At 41.6% G+C, this 18,616-nt stretch overlaps 1 protein-coding gene across 1 annotated transcript; it reads right to left on the reverse strand.

Annotated features, from left to right (window-relative positions):
- Positions 1 to 8,540: 8,540 nt before the first annotated feature.
- On the reverse strand, positions 8,541 to 18,023 carry LOC144521387 (uncharacterized). The gene is made up of 3 exons (XM_078255947.1): positions 17,852 to 18,023; positions 11,934 to 12,212; positions 8,541 to 11,470 (listed from the first exon to the last, which is right to left on the reverse strand). The coding sequence occupies exons 1-3, from the start codon at positions 17,898 to 17,900 to the stop codon at positions 10,293 to 10,295; spliced, it is 1,506 nt and encodes a 501-aa protein (XP_078112073.1). The 5' UTR covers positions 17,901 to 18,023; the 3' UTR covers positions 8,541 to 10,292.
- Positions 18,024 to 18,616: the final 593 nt, after the last annotated feature.

Below are 18,616 nucleotides of genomic sequence, written 5' to 3' on the forward strand. Positions count from 1 at the left end.
CAGACTGTTACATCCCGCTGTTGGAATCCTCTACAGTGAAATACAGTCACACTACACCGTTTAACCTTAGCTATCAGCATTTAACCGTGTTTAATTCAGCTACTAGCTAGCAGTAGGCTAACATTACCTGCTGTCGAGTGTAGTGTTAACTAGTGTCACGTGCAGCGATGCTTCTGTCGTCCGTTTCGGAGCATCAGAGAGAAACACAGGCATATCAGTGGCACCGAAATGAGGGAGCGAAATCCCCGTTGCTATTCGGTCCGGAAGATACCGGTCGTTAAGGCACCGGTGCCATATTAGCACCGGGTCTTGGTACCCAACCCTATTCACAAGGCTACCATTCTGAGAAAAAGTTTTCCCACATTGTTCACACCAGTACGGCTTCTCTCCAGCGTGAACACGTCGGTGTTTTTCAAGGTGACTACTCAGAGAAAAAGTTTTCCCACATTGTTCACAGCTGTACGGTTTCTCTCCAGTGTGAATGCGTCGATGGATCTTTAGGATACTCTGTAGTGTGAAAGCTGCCCCACATTGATCACAGGTGTGTAGATTCTGTCCAGTGTGAACTCTCTGATGAATCTTTAAATATCCAGATGTTGTGAAGGATTTGTCACAGTGTTGACAGTGGTGACGTTTGGGTCCCTCTCCTCCTCTCCGTTTTTATAGCAACAGACAAACAGAGAGAGAGAGTTAGAGCCATTGTTGTGCGCCTAGTCCCAAAACCCTTAAAATACGTACATTTTCACCAGAATTGATGCGACCGCCAACTTTGGTGAGTTTTTGAATATGTTAAGCCCCTCAAAAAGGCAATTAATTTGCCGAATAAAGAATAATAATCCCTTCAGTTCCAATAGGGCCTTCGCCGCTGTCAGTGCTCGGGCCCTAATAAATCATCTAAAAAGATGTATTGGTCTCCGACCAGTCTGCCATTGTTAGAACCATTACAGAAACACGTGTATAAGACTTTATATATTACCCTTCATCACTAACTTCATTATAGAAACACGTGTATAAGACTTTATATATTACCCTTCATCACTGACTTCATTATAGAAACACGTGTATAAGACTTTATATATTACCCTTCATCACTAACTTCATTATAGAAACACGTGTATAGGACTTTATATATTACCCTTCATCACTGACTTCATTTAAAACACATTTAAAACTTCATCAGCCTTTTCTAATTATCTAATTAACTGTTATACTATATTCACCAAACTTATAACAACAATATGAGCAGCAGTTTATTAGTCTTCATAAAGGCAATATAAAAGCAACGATGACACATAAATATTTTATATTCTATATCCCATACTACACCCTAGTGGTCAGAATGCACAGTATATTACAGACATTTATTGAACAAAAATAATAACTCACTTGGCTCCTACAACTTCCTTTCTCCACATTTGATCTCTATCAACAGAATGAACGGATGATCCACAGAGCCTCGACTCTCTTCCTGGTTTCTTTAGAGAGGTTGTTGTGTCCTGAACACTGACCTGAACATGGCTGCTATCAGAGTCCCAGTCTGCTGCTTGTCTTCTGGGGACCTGGTTGCTCCGCTGCTCCGGGTTCTGGTTGTCCTCCTCCATTCTTTTCCTGAAATCCAGCAGATCTCCACTGGGGCTGCTGGACTCACTCTGGATTCTGTTCAGTACAAATCAAAGCAGCAGAGATATTCAGGAGCTGCTGTCTGCTCTCCTTTTCCTCACATCCACACACAACTAAAACAGTCTGAAACTCAAAGCAGCGGCTGTAAAACCATTCCATTTCCTTCCTAACTACAAAATGAACTCAGAGTAGTTTGGAGAAAACAGCATTATATTAAACCGTGAATAAATCTAAAAGGTAAAAACAAACACTACCATAACGCTGGCTTTTCGGTGTCTGCCCTTCACAATAAAAGCCCAGCTTAAATTCACTCAGCATTTCACTAACAGGAAACTCAATAAAAAGTTATTTTGCCAACACTAGATATCAAACAAAAGCTACACACTATATCTTGTCAAACTGCTGCGAGCTGTAAGTTCACCACTTCTACAGAAGGCAAAAGATAACGTCATCTCGGAGACAGCTGTCTTCCTGTCTCACCCAGACTCGGTTGTTTAGGTGTGCTAACTTACAATAATAACTTTACTGTTGTCAAAATACCTCCGCTATAAATAGTCAGGTTTGTTTGGAATGGTGTGAAAGCTCATCTGAACTCAGGTGCAGACAGGCGCGGATTAATGCACAGGCTTGCATAGGCTGCAGCCTACGGGCTCCACGTGTGCAGGAGCCCCGGATTGGTCCGACTGTTTTTTATTATTTTAAATGTACTATAGCGCGAACAAAATTAAAGACCCTAATTGGCCCATAAGAAACAAACACAAAATAAGCAGGTGATTGGGTAGATGTGACTTTGGGTCACATCTACCCAATCAGCTGCTGCTGGTCAAATCATGTCAATCATTTTCATTTACGTCACTGCTATTGCTAGACGGCATAGTGGCAGAATGACTGAAAGAAAGTATGAAAGTGGAGCACAAAAACGCAAAATACAAAGGTTAAAAGAACAACGTGATCAGGATATCCTGAAAAAAAATCCTTAAATTGACTGGATACTTCAAGGCTGCTGAATCTTCATCCAGTCGAAGACGAGATCCACAGCAGGAGGACTGCCAGCTAGCACCGGCTAACATCGGAGCTGGGGTTGAAACACCTGCAGCGGGATCCTTAGCTGTTACAGCAGACAGCTCATCATGTCATTGGTAATATTTCAGGGAATTTGGGGGAGTTATTCCACAATGACACGCATATTACACAGGTCGGTTTTTAAGGCTGGTTCTATTTTTTTTCATGTTATCACTGATAGATGTAAAGACACTAGTCAAGATGACCTCCGCGACCAGGCCGCAGCCACACAACCATCTCACTCCGTTAGGAGGGATTCTGAGACAGAGGGACCGGGTCAGAGACTTCAGCCACCCGAAGCGCCATGCTGCAGACACAGGTCACCTGCTCGTGGGTCAGCCACGCCCCCCGGCAGAGATGAAGGGAATCCCCACCCCCCTCCACCTGTTGCTGCGGAGGAGACAACACAAAAAGAGGCCGCAAATCCTGCTACCTATAGCTCAGATCCTGCATGCTGGGATAAAACTGATGAAGACATGAGGGCAGAGTGGATTAAAATGGGAGCTGAAAGTTGCCAGAACAAAGACGCAGATGTTGCTGCCTCAGAAAGACAACATAAACACCAAAATAGGTACTTTTTCCAAAACCCTGTTTAAAAGGAAACTGGCAAATGGTGAAACTCAGCCAAGAGAATGGCTGCTTTATTCCCCCTCAACAGGCACCATGTTTTGTTTCGCATGCAAATTATTTGGGGACATTGATATTCAGTCTGCATTGAGAGCAGGCTATAGTGACTGGGAAAAATGCAGCTGTGCGCCTAGCTGAACATGAAGGATCAGAGAGCCACAGAAAGGCAATGCTCGTGTATGTTACGCGCTGTGCAGATGGTGGGCGGACTGATTCAGAACTAAAAAAACTATTTGACAATGAATGTGAATATTGGACCGAGGTTTATATTAAATATGGCAATGCTGGAAAGGGAACGCCATCATACCTATCATCAACCACATGGCTAGACTTTAATGAACAGATGGGGGAAACAGGTCCTCGCAGAGATAATCAGTCAAATTAAAATGGCAAAGTACTTTTCGATCAGTGTTGATTCCACTCCTGACACCAACCAGCTCACATTTATCATGCGATGTTTGGCACGTGATGGCTGCATCACAGAGCATTTTATCAAGTTTCTGCCTATCCAAAGTCATACAAGAGAGTCGCTTTGCTAGTCTGTGATTGGTGACATGGGCATTGATATCAGTAACTGCAGAGGCCAATGTTATGACAATGCAGCCAACATGTCTGTTGTTTACAGTGGCCTACAAGTGCGTGGGTACCGTGCTAAATTTAGTGGGTGTTAATAGTGTTAAAGGTCCCATGACAGGGTGCTCTTTGGATGCTTTTATATAGGCCTTAGTGGTCCCCTAATACTGTATCTGAAGTCTCTTTTATATAGACCTCAGTGGTCCCCTAATACTGTATCTGAAGTCTCTTTTATATAGGCCTTAGTGGTCCCCTAATACTGTATCTGAAGTCTCTTTTATATAGGCCTTAGTGGTTCCCTAATACTGTATCTGAAGTCTCTTTTATATAGACCTTAGTGGTCTCCTAATACTGTATCTGAAGTCTCTTTTATATAGGCCTCAGTGGTCCCCTAATACTGTATCTGAAGTCTCTTTTATATAGACCTCAGTGGTCCCCTAATACTGTATCTGAAGTCTCTTTTATATAGGCCTCAGTGGTCCCCTAATACTGTATCTGAAGTCTCTTTTATATAGACCTCAGTGGTCTCCTAATACTGTATCTGAAGTCTCTTTTATATAGACCTTAGTGGTCCCCTAATACTGTATCTGAAGTCTCTTTCCTTTAATTCAGCCTTGGTCCAGAATTACAGCCACTAGAGCCAGTCCCACAATGAGCTTTCTTTAGGATGTGCCATTTCTGTGTCTGTAGCTATTGAGGAGGAGAGAGGAGGGGGGGGGGCAAGGTGGAGGGTGGGGGTGTGGCCTTGACCAACTGCCACTTTGCTAGTTTGAAAGCCATGATGTCTCTCTTTCTCATGGGCGGAAAAAATATGCAGGTGATCTAGAGGAGGATTTTGTGGATGAAATTGGACAATTCAGACAATTTGTCAAAGAAAATGAGGACACCTCAGGAAGGTCACTACTGCAATTTATAAGAGCAAGGAAACTACAATCAGTGTTTCCAAATGTTGATATAGCACTTCGGCTATTTATGACTTTGCCTATAACCAACGCCAAAACCGACTCAATCACCTGTCTCTGATGTCCACTGAAAATTACGTTCTGCGCAAATTGGATTTTTTGGGGGATTTTACCGGCCTCATTAAGGACTTCTCTGCCAGAAAATCAAGAAAGAAAAAATTCAAAAGGTAGATTATGCAATATGTACATATTTATTATTGTGCTGCTGTTTCATTATTGCTGTTATAATAACAGTGTTATTATGTGCAGATGTGCTGCTGTTTTTATGGCTTTGTTTTATATACAGTTTAGTGTATTGCGTGGTTTGTTTCTCTATAATGATCAGTGGAGGAATGTAACTAAGTACATTTACTCCAGTACTGTACTAATGTTGAGGTACTTGTACTTTACTTGAGTCTTTTCTTGTCATGCCTCTTTCTATTATCGGCCGCGATAATTTCCATTTGCAAGCTTGTTTGTTTTCCTCGTCTCTCTCTCTCTCTCCCTCTCTCCCTCTCTCTGTCTCTCTCTTCTCTCTCTGTCTCTCTCTCTCCGTCTCTCTCTCTCCCTCTCTCTCTCTCTCTCTCTCTCTCTCTCTCTCTCTCTCTACCAAAGAGACTGGATGACCACTCTGGTGCATCGGTGACTGCTCTCGGTTCCTTAGCGTAACGAGGAGTGAACCCTTGTGTCAGTCACTCGTCAGCAGCATGGTCTCTGTGTTGGGAGGCGGGACTCCTGGCGTAGCCCACCACAGAGTGCAGCAAAAGCTAGCTGAGAGTTGGAGGCAGGGATGGACTGGGGCTAAAACACAGCCCTGGACTTTCTCCCAAATAAGAAAGAAAAAGATGGTGAAGAACCACTTAACCTGAGTCTCTCTCTCTCTCTACAAAAGGTCCTAACTGGCAGTTTTGCCTGTTAAGGAATGTGAAATTTTGTTTACATCCATTTTATTTATTGTTTTTGGTTGTTTTTCTCATTTATTGTGGATATTTAAAATGTCTTCCAGTTCCAGTGTTAAATATTCTTTAGAAATAAAAGTGTATTGATCTTTGAAAAGGTGTACCTGCATTATTATTGATTGGTCAACTGGTCCTGTGTGTTGATAGTGGGTGTTTCAAGGACTGTGATTGGTCAACTGGTCCTGTGTGTTGATAGTCGGTGTTTCAAGGACTGTGATTGGTCAACTGGTCCTGTGTGTTGATAGTCGGTGTTTCAAGGACTGTGATTGGTCAACTGGTCCTGTGTGTTGATAGTCGGTGTTTCAAGGACTGTGATTGGTCAACTGGTCCTGTGTGTTGATAGTCGGGTGTTTCAAGGACTGTGATTGGTCAACTGGTCCTGTGTGTTGATAGTGGGTGTTTCGAAGGACTGTGATTGGTCAACTGGTCCTGTGTGTTGATAGTGGGTGTTTCGAAGGACTGTGATTGGTCAACTGGTCCTGTGTGTTGATAGTGGGTGTTTTCAAGGACTGTGATTGGTCAACTGGTCCTGTGTGTTGATAGTGGGTGTTTTCAAGGACTGTGATTGGTCAACTGGTCCTGTGTGTTGATAGTGGGTGTTTTCGAAGGACTGTGATTGGTCAACTGGTCCTGTGTGTTGATAGTGGGTGTTTTCGAAGGACTGTGATTGGTCAACTGGTCCTGTGTGTTGATAGTGGGTGTTTTCGAAGGACTGTGATTGGTCAACTGGTCCTGTGTGTTGATAGTCGGTGTTTCAAGGACTGTGATTGGTCAACTGGTCCTGTGTGTTGATAGTGGGTGTTTCAAGGACTGTGATTGGTCAACTGGTCCTGTGTGTTGATAGTGGGTGTTTCAAGGACTGTGATTGGTCAACTGGTCCTGTGTGTTGATAGTGGGTGTTTCCAGCAGCCTACTGTGGGGAGTAGCAACATGCTAGTTCACTGACATCAGCTTTGCAAATGAACTCAGACATATTTTGGTTACAATGACGTGGGTTATCTGTTTGTAAAGTGTCTATATGTCAGTAACGTTTGGAAATTAGCACTTCGCTAGCAAGCAGTACTTTGTGGGCAGTTATGTTAGCAAGCAAACTTTAGCACAACATAAACTGGCTGGCAGACACCTCGCAAAAGCCACACACCCCCTAGCTTTATGGCGGTGAAATGGACAGTGATGCAAAGCAACCCGACGCAGAACTCCAAAAGGGTCGCGACTACGTAGGACAGACGGCGTGGAGTTGACGCAGAAGCATCAAACAGCCATTACTGAGATGAACGTGAGACGCTAGATGCAAAACATGTCCGTCAAGCTTAAATTGTTCACTTTCTTGTTTGAAAAACTGCAACATATTGAACAGTAAATGTTCACAGTAAAAGACAAGCGTTTTTGGTCTTCCGAGACAAACACAGACACATGCACGCACACACACACAGACAAAGACACACACAGACAAAGACACACACAGACACACACACAGAGACACAAGCACGCACACAGACAGACACACACACACGCACAAAGAGACATGCACACAGAGACAGACACACACACACACACACCCCTCTAAGCCTCAATGGTTACAATACTGCGCTGTTGTGTTCCACGGTGAACATCACTACTATGTAACCATCACCTATACAGTCCTAAGGGAATACCTATTAAATAAGAACCTTTGTTTATCTAAAAAACAGCCCCGAAATCACCATCACCAAACCCACCAGACTCCATGTAAATAATCAGGACTTTTAGCGTGTATAGAGCCAGCATATTTCCGCATGTAAATGTGTGAATTAAGAGTTTATTTCAACCAAACCAGAGTGGTGATTGTTGGAACAGTGGAAAGATGAACCAAGACGGCTTTTGGTAGTTTTATTGTGTTTCTGTCCACTTTGAATGCAGTGTGTTTTACGATGATAAAAGTACTGATTATTTACATGGAGTCTGGTGGGTTTGGCGAAGGCCTTCTAAAGAGCTTAGATTCAAATAGAGCTTATGAACAACTGCTTATTTACATACGTCCTATCGTCGTATCGTTGCTGAGAGAACAGATGACAGGAAGGAGAGAAAGATCAACTGAAGGTTTAATGAACAAACCTGCTCTGTGGAACCGAAGCTGAGGGTTGAAAACAGCGTCCAGCAGCTCCCGTTGTCGCTCGTTCTCCTCTTTTGAACGACAAAGTTCCTCCTCGTACTCTGCTATCGTTCTTTCAAACAGCCCAAATATCTCTTCAGCAGCCGCAGTTAGTCGCTGCTCCACCAACGCTCTCAGCATCTGGACTTTACACATTTTACCTCTTTCTCAACACAACAGAGAGACTCTGCTGACACACCTTTCTGCTAGACGTTTTCTTGTTCAAAGTGTGAAGTTAGTAAAGACTATAGCTTCCGGTGCAGATTAGTTGCTGAGCTTCAAAATAAAAGTCCGGAAGTGTTTTAGGCTAATTTGAAGAAGAAAAAAACAGGAAGATATGATTAAAATACACGTTTCAAGATAGACAAATATTTAAATGCATTTTCAGAGCTCTGAGAAAATAAAGAACCAAATTAAAGTTGATGGTAGTTTGTTTCCCTTTTTCTTTTAAAGTGTCAAACAGAAGACAGAAGGTTTAATCTTGGAGTGTAAATGTAAGATGTCATCTGTTTTTGTTGTTTGTCTACAGGTGAAGTTAATGTTTATGTTTATATTTGACCGATTATTATCATAAAAATCAGACCACTTTTCTATCTATCTATCTCACAAACATACAAAACACACATCTTCTCTCTCAAGTTATTCATTTATTCATTTGATTTGCGTCATGTGCACAAAAACACAAAGAAGCAGTCGCTGACAGTTCAAAACTCAGGCTCGCTCCAACATTATTAAATGTGTAGAAAACAAATCATAGTAAAAATGAGAATCTCTGAAATAGTGCATAAGTTGAAATAAAACATACATAACATTAAATTAAATATATTAGTGGTAGTGAAAGTGACTTCTGTGAATACACAAACAAAACAGAGGTTTTCTTTCCAGGTGTGGTCCTTCGCACCCCGGGGCTGAGTCAGCTAATAGAACTAGCTAATGTCGGCTAACCACAGCTGATATCAATAAAATCCAGAGAAATTGATCTTTCAATATTTGAATTTTCAACATGGACGTAGAAGTAAAAAGTGCTTTAAAACAAACTTTTGGGGGACCAGTTCTTAATGTAAACATGAACTTGGTGAAATATAAAACATATCTGAGAGTGCAATAACAGAAAGCCCAGTGTCGCTGTCAGCTGGTGGAGTCTCCAGAGGCTGGTTTTAGAACGTAAGAGACGTCTCCTGTTTCAACAGCCAATAGAGAAGACAGCTGGTAAAGTCAGCTACAAACTATTAAAAAAAAGATCCAGAATCCATTTTGTTTCTATGTTACAAACTGTCAGCTGGTGGAAATGACCGAGTATGTACAGGGCGCCATCAGGGACATTATTCCCAATTACCTTACACACGCACAAGTGAAATGCTCTCACACACACTACTGAGCTGCTCACTTATCTATCCTGTGCAAACAGAAAAGAAAAGCAAACTAGGTCGTTTATATAAATAAGAGGGCCTATGATTGACCCCAGTGGGACCCCACACAAAATGTTTGCTTTGTGAAAAGAGAACTTTTGATTGTGTTTACGATTACTTAAGTACTCACGTAACCATTGAATAACTGAACCTTGAAAGCCACAGGAAGTTAGTTAAGTGAGTTCATGATTAACTTTATCAATGCTGATTTAATCCTATCAATAAGTTGTAAAATAGACCCAAAAATAATATTGTTGCCAATATAACATGTTGTTTTCTCTGTTTAGTTCAACTGCTGACTGAAACTCCTTCCAATCAGCACTGTCATCAGTCTCAGGATCAGAAGAGTCTCCAGTCTGGTCTTCAGTTTTTGGTTGTAAAAGTGGATGTGAGTTCCTGACTGGTTCTGGTCCTCCACAGTCCTCTCCATCTGCTTCTGTTTCCATGTGTTCAGTTTGTACTAATACACCACATTAATTGTCCTTAGACTAAATTCAAATAACATTTAAGTAGAGATCAGTGTCCACAGTTTACAGATTACAGCGTTCAGAGCATAGACTAAAATGGATAGAAAGGCCATTGACCGTGGTCCCGTGGTCATTTGATTGGCACACAACAAAATGGCAATTGTTGTAAGTTGTCATGGTGACAATACGCGTCAGTGAGGCCGTAAACTGTGTTGCAGCTCGCTTGGAGGAGAGCCGCCCAACGCAGCTCGGGAGATGTTCTGAGTTGCAGAGATGAGGAGGGACAGTAAGACCCAGTGACAACGGGTCACAGTTCCTCCTGTTCCTCTTTAATGTGTGGGGGAGGCTCTGGCTCCTCCTGGTTCCTGGCTGGTTCTGGTCCTCCACAGTCCTCTCCATCAGCTTCTGTTTCCATGTGTTGAGTTTGTCTTTGATCAAGCGGTGAGGATTGATGACCTATACACTGATGGGTTTTGAGTCTGGGGCACTAGTTGAATATTTTGTCACAAACACTGCACTATGTGTTCTCCATCAGCGTCTGTTTCCATCTGACCAACACATTTATGTGTTTTCACATCAGAACGCCTGGCAAATCTTTTGTTACAAACACTGCAGCTGAATCTTTTCTCTCTTGTGTGGACTGCCATGTGTGACCGTAAATCTCCACTCTGTATAAAAGATTTCTTACAGACTGAGCAGCTGAAAGGTTTTTCTCCTGTGTGAGTTATCATGTGTCTCTTCAGGCTTCCACTATCAGAGAAAGCTTTACCACACTCAGAGCAGCTAAAAGGCTTCTCTCCTGTGTGGATTCTCATGTGTTTTTGTAAATTTCCATTCTGTGTAAAATATTTCTTACAGACTGAGCAGCAGAATAGTTTTTCTCCAGAATGAGTCATCATGTGGGTCTTCAGGGTTCCACGTTTAGTGAATGCTCTACCACACTCAGAGCAGCTAAAAGGTTTTTCTCCTGTGTGGATTCTCATGTGTCTCTGTAAACTTCCTCTCTGCGTAAAAGATTTATTACAAACACTGCAGCTGAAAGGTTTTTCTCCTGTGTGAGTTATCATGTGATCTACCAGATCTGACTTGCGGCCAAATCTTTTCTGACACTCAGAGCAGCTGAAAGGTTTTTCTCCTGTGTGGATTATCATGTGTTTCTTCAGATGTGACTTGAAGGCACATCTTTTTCCACACTCCGAGCAGCTGAATGTTTTCTTACTTCTTGAATCATGTTTCAGAGAGTTAAAAGCTGACTGAGGTTCTCTGGTCTCCTTCCAATCAGCACTGTCATCAGTCTCAGGTTCAGAAGAGTCTCCAGTCTGGTCTTCAGTCTCTGGTTGTAAAAGAGGATGTGGATGTGAGTTCCTGGCTGGTTCTGGTCCTCCACAGTCCTCTCCATCAGCTTCTGTTTCCATGTGTTTAGTTTGTCTTTGATGAAGCTGTGAGGACTGAGCTTCCTCTTCATCATCTTCACTCTTCACAGGGACAGGAGTGAATGGGAACTTGGTGATATCAGCCTCCTCCAGCCTTTGAAACTGCTCTCCCTCCTGACTGCTCCACAGTTCCTCCGGTTCCTCTTTAATATGTGGGGGGGGCTTTGGATCCTGCTGGTCCACACTGGAGCTACACTCCTGCTGCTCAGGGGGAATCTCTTCTTTAATCACTGACAGCTGCTGCACATCTGCAGGAAACAGGAAACACACAGAGAGAGACGTTAACACAGAGAGACAGAATCAACAGTACAGAGTGTCTTTTCAAATCTCTTTATGTGGTGAAGAAAACTGGTATTTCATGTTTCTGCATTCTAATTTTCAGCCCGAGTGCTGTAAAGACTGACAATTATACCTGAGGCTTATCTTATTCTTATTTAAATTTTCTGGTCTGGTTTGAATCCTACTTAAAGAACAGGGACTACTTTGTGTCTATAGATAAACATCTGAGCGGGACTAATATGAAATGCGGAGTCCCCAAGGCTCCATTCTCGGGCCTCTTCTGTTTAACATCTACATGCTTCCACTGGCTCAGATAACAGAAGGCAGTTGCACAGATTATTTGTCTCTAAGCGTGATCACATCAACACACAGTCACATGACTTCTCAAACCTGACGGAGGTTCTCCTCTCTCCTTCACAACGTCACAATTACCTTCTGTTTCCATGTGGTGAGTTTGTCTCTGAAGAAACTGTGAGGACTGAGCTTCCTCTTCATCATCTTCACTCTTCACAGTGACAGGAGTGAATGGGAACTTGGTGATCTCAGCCTCCTCCAGCCCTTGAAGCTGCTCTCCCTCCTGACTGCTCCACAGTTCCTCCTGTTCCTCTTGAATGTGTGGGGGGGGCTCTGGCTCTTGCTGGTCCACACTGGATCTACACCCCTGCTGCTCCTCTTCACCAACAATCACTTCCAGAACGTCTGGAGGTAAAGCTGAAACACAGACAGACAGGACGGCGCCCCATAATGAAATCATCCGATTTATATTTATTTATATATATATATATATATATTAGGGCTGTCAGCGTTAATGCGATTAAGGGCCGACGCGATGCGATTAATTTTTTTGCCGGCATTTATTAATTTATTTTACACTGCACTCGGCTTTGCGTCGTGCCTAACAGGCTACTATTTTGACCCTTTGCAGCACCGTTACTTATCATCAAGCTGCCACTTCCTCGTAACACATCCTGCTGCTGCAGGCTGCAGGCATGATGGAGAAAGACAGCAGCAATGAAATCCTGAATGGCGCTTTTTATTTTCAAAAAACTCCCAGACGGCTCGTAGACAGGTTGAAAGCCATATGCACGTTGTGTAAAGCTGAATTAATATATCACCGAAGCACGTCAAGCTTGAGCTACCACCTACGGAGCTAAGCATAGTAGTACAGTTAACGTAATGCTACCTGCTAGCATGCTACCCATTTTGGAGAGTACTGCTTGCTGACCTGTGGATGAAACCAAATCCCCAAAAATGACTACAGCTCTTGCGAAACGGGTGGCAACTAACTGCAGACCTGTCAGCATTGTAGAGGACTCGGGTCTTAAAGATGTACTACGGTTGGCATGTTCTGACCCGTCTCGTTGCCGTCGAGGGGGACAGTAGTTTTCACGGATACACAGCCTGTACAACACGGAGAAAGCAGCCACACTGGAACAGCTGCAAAGTGCTGCAAACGCTGTCTCATTAACCGCTGATCACTGGACGTCAGTGAGGAATCAACATTATTTAGGAGTTACTAAACACTAGATTGACTCTGGTAAGGATAGGGATCTTTAGTTTTTAGTTAGGTACTTGGAGGAATTGTGCAATAATGACAGATTCACACATTTTTCTTTTGTTTACAGTAAATAAATAATTACAAATCTTAAAGTCAAGTTCATAAAGTAACTTTCTTTGCATTCATTTGATTCCCAATCAAGATACACTGGTAACAATTGCTTTTGATTGTTAATATGTACTTAAAAACTGTTTAATTAAAAAGAATTAATCGTTTGACAGCCCCGCGATTATATATATATATATATATATATATATATATATATATATATATATATTAGTGACTAAACAGCCGAGGGTGTTGTATCAGCAACTTGGTCTTAGTTCTGATAAACATGACTACAGCACTAGGCATGCTACAGAGGGCAAATTCACATTACCTAAAATAAGAACAAATGGAAAAACACCGTAATATATAGAGCCATGATTAATTGGAATGCAATGCCTAGACATGTCATTCAAGAAAAAAGAAAACTTCAATTCAAAGTATTACTTAAAGAACATCTCCTAGCTGAGCAGAACTCTGTATTGGATGATATTTAATGAATGCTGTTAGTATCATTGAAGGTTCTCTGTGTGCATTTGCTTGGTCATATTATTAGTGAACAATGTTATAATCTCATCTCTACGATCTGTGAATAATTTAAACTAGGTCCTGTGTTGTCCTGTGTTGTGTTAAATGTTGTTATGTCTTGTTATTATTTTCGTTGTTTTTCTTTCAGTGATGTATTGAATGTTGTTTTTTGGTGGTTGTTTTTAATGTAATGATGCACGGCAATGTATAGCTGCACAAGTTGTGGGTGGACTCCAGGAAGAATAGCTGTGGCTACGGCCCCAGCAAATGGAGATCCCAATAAATCAAATCAAATCCCAGGTCCCCAAAGATCATCATACAAAACTGAGCTTCCAAAACCCTAAAAAGAACCTCATACCTCGACCGGCTCCGGCTGTAAAAGCTGTGCCTGTCTGTCTGAGAAAATCTCCGAACTGGAAGGTACGATAACGTTGCTGCACCGGATCAGACAGCAGGGCTGCAACCAAATGCTTGCATTATGCAACCAACAGCTGTCACACAACACACTACAGAGGTCTGTGGGTTAGATCGCCTTGAAAGTGAACAATCATAGGAGGGCCAGTGCCTCCTTGGTTTCCGCCGCCCAAATGTCAAAAGTCAGTTTCATTCACACACGCAGAAATCAACTTGGTGAGCAGAGTTTACCTGCGAGAACATGTATGCCTTCCAGTGCTCGCAAAGCGGACACTCTGTGGCGCATGGTGGCAGCTCTGTACACGTGCTGCTTAGTTTTATAAATGCGGGGGCCTTTCTTTCCTTCTCCCTATGTTTTGTTTTAAACGCTCGCAGCTGCCTGTTCAACTCTCGATCGTTGAATCGGTGCATGAAGGATAACATCTGACCGGGTGAAATGATAGAATTTGCTCATGAGCATATTTTGAGATATGACATAATCGTGACTCCATAGAAAACCTCCTTTTGTATGAAAACATGCAACTGATTAAGACACAGACGTTAAAAGAGTAGCTTCTTATTGAGTAAGTGGTGCAGGGGTGCACGGAGCAAATGTCTGTATTGCTTCTGCGCATGCTCTCTACTTATTTTACAATCCTCTTGTCAGAATGTTTTTCTGCCACAAACACAAACGTTCCTTCGGTTGAACTCGCCATATAACGCCGCAGCTTGCTGGTCTGATGTACGGGATTAGGTGACTGCCGGGGCGGAGGGATTATGCTCCAGATGTGGGCTGCGCAATGGATCACAGGTGTCCTCCTGTGTCAGGAGGTGGCACAATGGCCTGGGGGGGTTAAAGAACACAATAGGACGTCACACAGATGGGACAATTAATGACACTCCCTCTGACGCACAACCCTGCTGAGAATCACACAATCACTTTTTTCGTGTGAATGCACACTTTTTTTTTCAAAGATTATTTTTTGTGGCATTTTTAGGCCTTTAGTGTATTGACAGGACAGCTGAAGACATGAAAGAGGAGAGAGAGGGGGAATGACATGCAGCAAAGGGCCGCAGGTCGGAGTCAAACCCAAGCCCGCTGCGTCGAGGAGTAAACCTCTATAAATAGGCGCCCGCTCCACCAACTGAGCTAACCGGGCGCCCGTGTGAATGCACACTTAAGCAGCTATGAGACGCAGTTACTCAGGTGTTTAGGGGTGCGTTATCAGACAGTTAACTCTGTAATATTAAACGTGTAGCATAGCCTGTTATCAGACAGTTAACTCTGTAATATTAAACATGTAGCATAGCCTGTTATCAGACAGTAAACTCTGTAATATTAAACATGTAGCATAGCCTGTTATCAGACAGTTAACTCTGTAATATTAAACATGTAGCATAGCCTGTTATCAGACAGTTAACTCTGTAATATTAAACATGTAGCATAGCCTGTTATCAGACAGTTAACTCTGTAATATTAAACATGTAGCATAGCCTGTTATCAGACAGTTAACTCTGTAATATTAAACATGTAGCATAGCCTATTATCAGACAGTTAACAATGTAATATTAAACATGTAGCATAGCCTGTTATCAGACAGTAAACTCTGTAATATTAAACATGTAGCATAGCCTATTATCAGACAGTTAACTCTGTAATATTAAACGTGTAGCATAGCCTGTTATCAGACCTATAACTCTGTAATATTAAACATGTAGCATAGCCTGTTATCAGACAGTTAACTCTGTAATATTAAACATGTAGCATAGCCTGTTATCAGACAGTTAACTCTGTAATATTAAACATGTAGCATAGCCTGTTATCAGACAGTTAACTCTGTAATATTAAACATGTAGCATAGCCTGTTATCAGACAGTTAACTCTGTAATATTAAACATGTAGCATAGCCTGTTATCAGACAGTTAACTCTGTAATATTAAACATGTAGCATAGCCTGTTATCAGACAGTTAACTCTGTAATATTAAACATGTAGCATAGCCTGTTATCAGACAGTTAACTCTGTAATATTAAACATGTAGCATAGCCTGTTATCAGACAGTTAACTCTGTAATATTAAACATGTAGCATAGTCTGTTATCAGACAGTTAACTCGGTAATATTAAACATGTAGCATAGTCTGTTATCAGACAGTTAACTCTGTAATATTAACCATGTAGCATAGCCTGTTATCAGACAGTTAACTCTGTAATATTAACCATGTAGCATAGCCTGTTATCAAACAGTTAACGCTGTAATATTAAACATGTAGCATAGCCTATTATCAGACAGTTAACAATGTAATATTAAACATGTAGCATAGCCTGTTATCAGACAGTAAACTCTGTAATATTAAACATGTAGCATAGCCTATTATCAGACAGTTAACAATGTAATATTAAACATGTAGCATAGCCTGTTATCAGACCTATAACTCTGTAATATTAAACATGTAGCATAGCCTATTATCAGACAGTTAACAATGTAATATTAAACGTGTAGCATAGCCTGTTATCAGACCTATAACTCTGTAATATTGACCGCATGACGCATGTTAAAATCCAGCGCTAATACGGCACTGGTGCCAAACCGACCACTATCTACCGGACGGAATAGCTTAAATGCTCTCTGATGCTCCGAAAACAGACGTTAGAGGAAACAGAAGCATCGCTGCATGTGACGCTAGTTAACACTAATAACACGTAACACTTGGCAGCAGGTAACGTGTATGTTAGACTACCGTTAGCTAGCAGATGGATTAAACACGCTTTAAATGCTGACAGCTAAACGGTGTAAAAGTGTGACTGTATTTCACTGTAGAGGATTCCAACAGCAGGACGTACAACAGTCTGCTGCTAAAGCTATGAGCTAAAAGACACAAACTAGCTCTATGGTCACTGCTGTTGTTAGAAAAACAACACACACACACACACACACACACACACATACACACATACACATACACACACACACACATACACACACACACACACACACACACACACACACACACACACACACACACACACACACACACACACACACACACAATTCTCCAATTTCCTGTTCCCAAAAGTTACAGATCAACGTTTTGGGATAACTGATGGACTGATTTATATTTATTAATAAATGATATGTATGGATATATTTTAGATTATTAGAACATGTGACACCCTCCCCCCTTTGAAGTTGATTCATTTCTTCTTCCAGCTTTGACAGCATCACAGATTAAGCCTTCAACTTTTCAGAAATATATATTTCAGCTGGTAGCTTCTTATGTAGCCTGGCATAGTCAGACTCAGTCTGGAACCTCCCAGTCAACAACTTCCTTAGAAAACTGGCTGTTACTGGATGTACTGGCCCTTTAAAAAGGTATTTCAACAGGTAGAAAGTTCAGCGTGGGCTATAATCTGTCAGCTAAAAGCCTCAGGAATAAAATCTAGTCATTTTGAGGCACAAACAACCTTTTTAAACACAAGACAGAAGCTGCAATCACTTTTTGGCCAGTGGAAAAAAGACTGGATGGTTATAATGTAGGCAGCGCTGGAATGTAACTAAGTACATTTACTCCAGTACTTGTACAATGTTGAGGTACTTGTACTTTATTTGAGTCTTTTCTTTTCATGCCACTGATATTAGTACTTTAACTGCAGTAAAGGGTCTGAATACTTCTTCCAGAACTGAATCTAGGACAGCGGATGTTGTTCTTGCAGCTGAAGGACTGTGAGGATATAAAAACACGTTAGCTTCAGGAGCTAGCTGCATGCGGCTAACAGGCTAACGTTAGCTTAGCGTGATTATGAGAGCAGTTAGATTGTCAGACTAACCTTCTCCCCGCAGCTTGGTCTCCTCCGTGTGTTCCCGGTGTCGCTCCATCTCTGATCAACAAACTAAGAAACGCTGTTTGGGATTCCCTGATCTGGATTCAGCTAACGGCTTCTCTCCTCACTGCTCCCGCTGCTCAGCACGGGGAAACAACAACAAACACCACTTCCGGGGGGACCGCTGTCAAAATAAAAGCCCCGTTATTCTATTTTCACTTTTTTTGTTTTGATTTCTTTCATGAGGATGTATTTTGTTATATTTATGAACCCTGTTTTACTGGTTTACATATCTGTTTTTCTTATAATATATTCTGCTAATACACTGCAAACATCTGCATTATTCTTACTACTATTATAATGTTACTGCTACATTGCACATATCTGTACATGTTCATACATTGTTCATATTACATAGCCATATGTATTCTGCTCTTATAAGGTAACTGCTAATACACTGTACATATTTATATTTAATTTATATTACTCTAAACCCCCTTCTGTACTGTTGTAACTTTTTAAACAGTAAAGATGATTAGAAAAACTGATGGATTGATTCATATTTATTTAGATATGTTTATAGCCTTTAGTTTGATAACCTACATTTGATGTATTACTTGAGCTGAATATATTTTGCAACAATATCCAGATAGAAGACAAGATGGTTTTCATGTTACTGTGTGTCTCAAAAGCTAGACAGCGGATTAAGCCGGGATTTCCCATTTATCCTGGATGACTTAAGTCTTGACTCGGGTTCAGGAAAGTAGAGGA

Source organism: Sander vitreus, chromosome 7, assembly GCF_031162955.1.
Source record: "Sander vitreus isolate 19-12246 chromosome 7, sanVit1, whole genome shotgun sequence".
Lineage (NCBI taxonomy): Eukaryota > Metazoa > Chordata > Actinopteri > Perciformes > Percidae > Sander > Sander vitreus.

What these genes read in the sequence shown, in the direction of transcription:
- LOC144521387 (XM_078255947.1), bottom strand. Translation starts at nt 17,900, where the DNA reads ATGGAGCGACACCGGGAACACACGGAGGAGACCAAGCTGCGGGGAGAA. An exon ending in GACCAAGCTGCGGGGAGAAG is followed by an intron (nt 12,213 to 17,851) that starts GTTAGTCTGACA and finishes TCTGTGTTTCAG; the next exon opens with CTTTACCTCCAGACGTTCTG. An exon ending in TCACCACATGGAAACAGAAG is followed by an intron (nt 11,471 to 11,933) that starts GTAATTGTGACG and finishes TGTTTCCTGCAG; the next exon opens with ATGTGCAGCAGCTGTCAGTG.